General features: G+C 39.8%; 1 protein-coding gene across 3 annotated transcripts in view; it reads right to left on the bottom strand.

Annotated features, from left to right (window-relative positions):
- The window catches only part of RANBP3 (RAN binding protein 3), a 174,979-nt gene that overhangs the window by 3,185 nt on the left and 165,558 nt on the right, over positions 1 to 6,236 (bottom strand). For all 3 annotated transcript variants that reach the window (XM_019513204.1, XM_019513205.1, XM_019513206.1), the window contains 2 exons: positions 2,671 to 2,791; positions 1,324 to 1,466 (listed from right to left, as the gene is read on the bottom strand). In XM_019513204.1, the coding sequence (XP_019368749.1) occupies positions 1,324 to 1,466; positions 2,671 to 2,791 (264 nt within the window). The remainder of the gene's footprint in view (positions 1 to 1,323; positions 1,467 to 2,670; positions 2,792 to 6,236) is intronic.

Below are 6,236 nucleotides of genomic sequence, written 5' to 3'. Positions count from 1 at the left end.
GGGCAGCAGCACAATCCCTGCTGCCCCCACTGTGTGTGTGGGGCTCTACATGAGCCCCCCCCACCCCACAGTTGTCCCATTCAGTGCAGCACTGGCCCTTTAAGAAAAACCCAGGACTCTCTACTCCTGCAGTGGCATCGGGGCATTGTACAGAGCCCCCCCCCCCATGGTACAGGGATCACCCCCTGCTGGCAAGAATGGGGGGTCTGGGGGTTTTTTCATTTTCTTTTTCTTAAAGGGCTGGAGCTGCAGCAGGGCAGCCATGGGCGGGGGGGGCATGAGGCAGCAGGGGAGGGCTGAGGGCTCATGCAGAGCCCCCCCATGCAGCATGGGGTAGTGGGGATCATACCCCCGCATGGCAGCACCCGCTGAGTCAAGTTTTTTTGTCTGTTTGTTTTTTTTTTTTAAGAGCGAGGAGCTGGGGCAGGCTGGGCCTGGCTGATTCAGAGATTTGGCAGCAGCTGAATCATATATCAGCCCAATTGATTCAGGACAGCAATTCAAAAAAAATCACTAAATCAAATCACTGTCCCCCGAATTGGCCGAATCTGAAGCAAATACTAGCTACTTCGCACAGGCCTAATTTATAATAATTCTAATATTATATTATTTCTACCACATACAATACCCTCCAAGCAATCCTGCCACAGAGAACAGGAACACTATCATGGAACTTTAAAGCTCTATGTATGTTACAAGATTTTAAAAGGAAACAGCAATTTCTAGATTATCAACTGAATTTCTACCGTCTCTTCTCAAGCTTCCTTGGCCACAATAACCAGTACTCATTTCTCTGTAAATACTTCATTTAACTCTCATCTCAATTTTTTTTCATGCCTTGGAGAACATACACTATTTGCTTCAGTTCTTATGACAAAGTGTGGGGTCCCCCCACACTAGCAGCTACTCTACCAAAAACAAGTATAAAATATAGCCTAACATAGCTCTATGCCTCAGGTCATTAAGTTCAAGTACTGATAAAGGCTACAGGAACTTTGATACATCTATACAAACTAAGAATTTTTAGTAGCTTTATCAATATATCCAAAACATATTTGCCTGGCCTGTACTTTCTTTGATGGGTGAACCAGTTTAGATCTTACACTGCTCTTACAGTAAGAGCATCCTGTGATTAGATTTCACGATTCCAAGAGCTACATTTCATTTTTCCCTCTAATCCTGCCCCCTTATATCCCTCCAATGAAGGTCCATGAAAACAATAACTTCATTGTTGTTTTATTGATGGAAAAGTTTTCTCCATAGCAATTTAAGCAAACACTCTTTTGACACAAAGGTAGAAGATAATCAAAGAAGAGTACTCACCGATATAAGAAAAACTTTGACACCCTGGTCCTCTGTATCCATGGCTGTGATTCGGATACTTTTTTCACTGGCTTTGTCAATCTGCATCTGGGCCCAGAGCTTGGTGTTCAAGATTAATCTGAGACTCCCCTGAGTCCGCATTACTAAAAGTAACATCCAAAGTTAGCAGAAGACAAAAATGGATATTTAGGCACACAGTAGAAAGTTCAGATTAAAGACAAAAGTTCTGAAAAGAAAGTTCTTAAACAGAAGAGTCTTCTGTTCTTACAGAATGTTTATGGTATCAAAACTGGCAATAAGAAAGGACCTAGGGGAGAACACAGGTAAAGCATTCCTAGAAAAATTAGATGCATTGTACTTCATTAAAGTTTTCAAAAAACACACACGGGACAAAGGCTGTGCTGGCCTCTACCAATATATCACAGATTAGAGATGGGGAAGTCCAGTCCTTAGCAAATATAGGCTCATTACCTATTGTACATAGCTCTACATAGTCGATTCTAATAGGTAATCTCAGACTGGTGCAGATTAGTGCCTTATTTGACTGCAAACCTGTATGAGTTGGGCCCAGTAAACATACTTTTTTAAAACAATGTGACATTAACATGCATTTCACACGATGATGAGAAACACAGCTAAGTAGCTCTCTCTCCCCCACAACCCCAGTAGTCACAGCCCAACACCGCACACATATTAGCACCTTTAACTAGCTATATTTGTAACATACACCTCATTACTGATTTACCACAAAATATGCAGGTGGGAAAACCAATAAGCTGACACCTACCAGACAGGTCTTGATTTCTTCTACCATGTTGTGAACTGGTATCAAGCATATTTCATTTCTTATTTAGCTATTCATGCTACTAAATTGTAGAAATGAGTACGATAGAGTTTACACCCTAGACCAAACTGGGTCTTTACCTTATCTCTAAAAGCCAGAAGGGAACCTGTGAGAAGAGGTTTCTAATAAAAATCAAAACTACAGAGATGCACTTTCCTAAAGATAAATATTATGTGATTAAGAAAGTAGGTGTACATGATGTTATATAAACTGCTACCTACCAAATGTTCAGTTTATGCATACAACTTGCATGCAGTGGTATAAATAGCATCTTGGTAACTGATACAAAAAGTCTGTAATAGGATCCCCTCTTTGCTTTAAAAAAAAAAAAATCTACCAATTAAATCAAGTGTGGAAGAAGGTACACCCTATAAGGCTTTGCCCTGCACTTCAGTTTTATTCCTTCCTGACCTACTATAATTAAAAAACCCACAGTAACCCAAAATAAATGATACCAACTAACAAAGAAGCATCCTGTGGTTATGACATAGCTCTCATCTTACCCAGCCGAGATTGTAACGTCCCATCATCCGTTGATGCCATATCATTAAGTCTTAGAAGTCCTCTACCTCTTTCCACCCAAGACTGAGAATTCTTATCAAACACAAACAATTTGCATTGAATCTGCAACATAAAGAAATGCTTCCTTGCTGAAGATATTCAATGTAATGTTTAACTAATCACAAAATATACATAGTAACAGAATCTCCCCCCTACCTCTCCTTCAGCTGAGTGGATAGGTTGAGGGGCTCCCTGAGTTGGGTGGAGGGCAGTTTGCCTGGCTCTGGCAGGGGTCCCACTCTCCTACAGTCCTTCGTGCAGATGTAACAAGTGAAATATTCCAAAATAGTATCTAATTTAAAGAGTATTATTTTTGAATGCTTCAGCCACATCTGGAACATTTCTATAGGGATTACTTGTTTGAACAGGTAGCCTTTTGGAAAGTTGCAAAAGGTGTTTAAATTTTTCACTTGTAATGTGTGTTTGCAGCTGAGTCTGATGTCTCACTACTTCAACTTGTAGCTGCAACTTGAGCACATTCCTCTTGATCCAATCATCACCCTCTGGGAGGACAGTGGTATGTAATTACTGTATCAAAGAGTGCAAAGAGCTCCAGCAGAAAGAATGGATATCCGCCCTGCATCAACTGACAGCAGGCCACTATCCATCAGCACCAATACTGTTGTTTCTTTCCCAAACATTACTCTGGATCCAGATGGGCTGGGCATTTGAGCTGGATTGGCTTTTGGCTGAATTAACCTGAAAACAATTTTTGGGCAAGTTAAAAGTTTCTTAAAAATACTGGGTGGAGACTATCCAGTTGAGATGTACCCAGAGTGGGCTTTCTTCATAAAGGTAGATCAGACTATTATTAGTGTCAAAGGAAAGAAAAAAAATTAGATTTATGGAAGAAACCACTGCAGTCATCTAGTCTGACCTCATGGTAACATAGGCCATATATCACCACTGACCAATTTCTATATGAACTCCATACCTTCTATATGACCTACAGCAGATGTTTTCTGATGATAGTGAATATATAGACACCAAGTAAAAACAATCTACTATATCCCTAAATAAGCTATTCCAAAAGTCAACTACCCTGTGAAAATTTACAGTACAGTTCTTATTTAAATCTCTCTAATGCCTTCCTTTTAATTCTTTCTTCATTCAAAAGAAAGGGTTTGTCATTTGCAACTTCTAACCAGAAAAGGGTTGTTGCTACAGTTCCTGGTCTGAATACCTTTTGGTTGTTCGCTAGATGTAAAAGGCAAACTCGTAAGATGAATGTTCCACCTGCTACTGATCATACAAAGATAAGCTCCACACAAGAAGCTTTTTGAACACACATGATCTTTGCAAAGCTTGGTATCAGGATGTGCCACACACTGGAAGCAGGGAAACAATGAAGCAAACTAACATGAGGCACTTCTTTAGGATGCAATTTTGTTATTTTAATAAAAACAGACATAAAAAAAGTTAACTGGTTTGTAAAATAGCTTCAGCATAGACTTGTTAATTTCTGCACAATTCACCAATTTCAGCTCTTATTTTATCATTTACAGCATCAAAACTGACTTGTAGGTACACAGTTCTTATGACCTTTAGCATATTTTGAAATCTGATGGAATCAGCAAATCTTTGTTGACAGAGTAAGTTCATTCCTGGTGTACTGAGACAACTGATAAGAGAAGCTGAATGCATCAATGAAAAAAAGAAATCCACAGCCAGTAGAATTAAAAAGAGCGAGACAGTGATCTATATACACACCATTAATTAAAAATTCAAATTCCAACACTGATGACCAAAAAGCAGATGTGTTCAAATTTTTGTTCTGCATTTGGAAATAAACTGAATGATACAAGGACATTTTTTTTATCCTGAGACAAGATGTCAAACATTTTTCAAATCATTCTGTGATGCAAGAGCACCCAACTTGCATCTAAGGCTGCTTGCAGACATCTAAACCCACAAAAATGCTCTTTATCAGAAGAAACAACGCGTTACTTCAATCCAGCTCTGCAGCATCTGTATAGATCAGGCACTTCAGTGGGGCTTTTTGGTGCTTTTAGCTAAAGCTCATTCAATCAGCTATTAGATAAAAGCACCAGAAAAGCCCCACTAAAAAGTGTCTGATCAATACATCAGGCAAGCCAGGTCAAACTAATGCGCTGCCTCTTCTGGGCATACACTGCTCTCAGTGTGGGGATGCACTGAGTTTAAAGCGCCACTTTTTTTTTTTTTTAAGCAGCCAAAGAGTTTAAAAGAATTGGGTGATGAACTCCATTTATATGGATTCCTTACAGATGTTGAAATAGTGGCAAGTCCTACCCAGAGTACTGGGTGGGGGAAATGTAAAATATCCAAATATGTTTTAAAAGATAAATGGAATAACAGTCCATTATAGGTTGGTTAGTTTGACACTGAACCCAGCCAAAAAAAGTCAAGAAACAGTTATAACAGGATGCAGCCAGACAAAAAAATAAAGTAACACTACTAACACTTAATACTGTGCTTTATGAACTAAGGAGGAAGCAATTGCACACTTCATAGCTTTTTCATTTCTCTATGTTCTCCAAGAGATGTCCCACCCTCTCATTCTCTCCTATCATAGGAACTTCTTACACCATTCAGCCATTATTTCCGGGAATCGGAGCATATGCAACTCCATACTGAAGAACTATAGAAAGTTCTGTGTACCGCTTATTTTTTTCTCCAACCCATACCAGGAGCTTTATGTATGCCTCCATTTCCTTTCTTCTGCCCACCCCCAGTCTTATTTCTCCTCCTCCCCAATTTTCCCCCACAAATAACATAATATTTATAGAAGGGATGTCCAAATGGTACCTCACTGGCTGAATAACATCTGTGCAACATTAAGATACAGCTCTCACAGTTGCCAGAGCTGCTGCACTGGCAGGATTTTGGAACTCAAGCAGTAAATGCTGGAGTTTGCCTCCCCACCCACTTTCTTTGCTTTACCACCAAATTCAGGTTCTTTAGTTGCCACTGGCAACTCAAACAGCAAAAGAAAGTTGCGTGTGTTGGGGGCTGGGGGGAGTGGCAGGAATGTCCACCCCCTGGGTTTCAGACTCACACCAATAGACTTCAGCAGCTATACCAACAAGCCACTACCTGTGGTCTGGACCATGAAAAGCCCTACAGGTCAGATCCAGCAAGCAGGTTCAAATAAAGTCTGACAGCCCTGATTTATGACATCACAAGTTTGTCAGGAGACTTGGCCATGGTGACTATCTACTACAAATGTCTGATTCACATAAATCCAATCATAATGGGTTTCAAGACTAAAATTTTAGCACTATACAAAATAATGCACTCTACCTTTAAAAGATCATAAATTGACTAAGTGATAACTTCAAAAAATAACTGTAAACAAGGAACAGCTATAACACGAGCGACTTACTAGTAAGGTCCCATCCCAAAGGGATACTGCTATTTAGTATCTTTATAAGTTATCTGGAGGAAAATATAAAAGTCAACCTTCACAGAAAGGGTGGATAATAGATTGATGGAACAGTCAATAACAATGGGAAAAAGTTCTACGGGG

The sequence above is a fragment of the Gavialis gangeticus genome, unplaced genomic scaffold (genome assembly GCF_001723915.1).
Source record: "Gavialis gangeticus isolate Ggan-Ray unplaced genomic scaffold, GavGan_comp1, whole genome shotgun sequence".
Taxonomy (NCBI): domain Eukaryota; kingdom Metazoa; phylum Chordata; order Crocodylia; family Gavialidae; genus Gavialis; species Gavialis gangeticus.
This window is presented reverse-complemented; position numbering and strand designations above follow the sequence as displayed.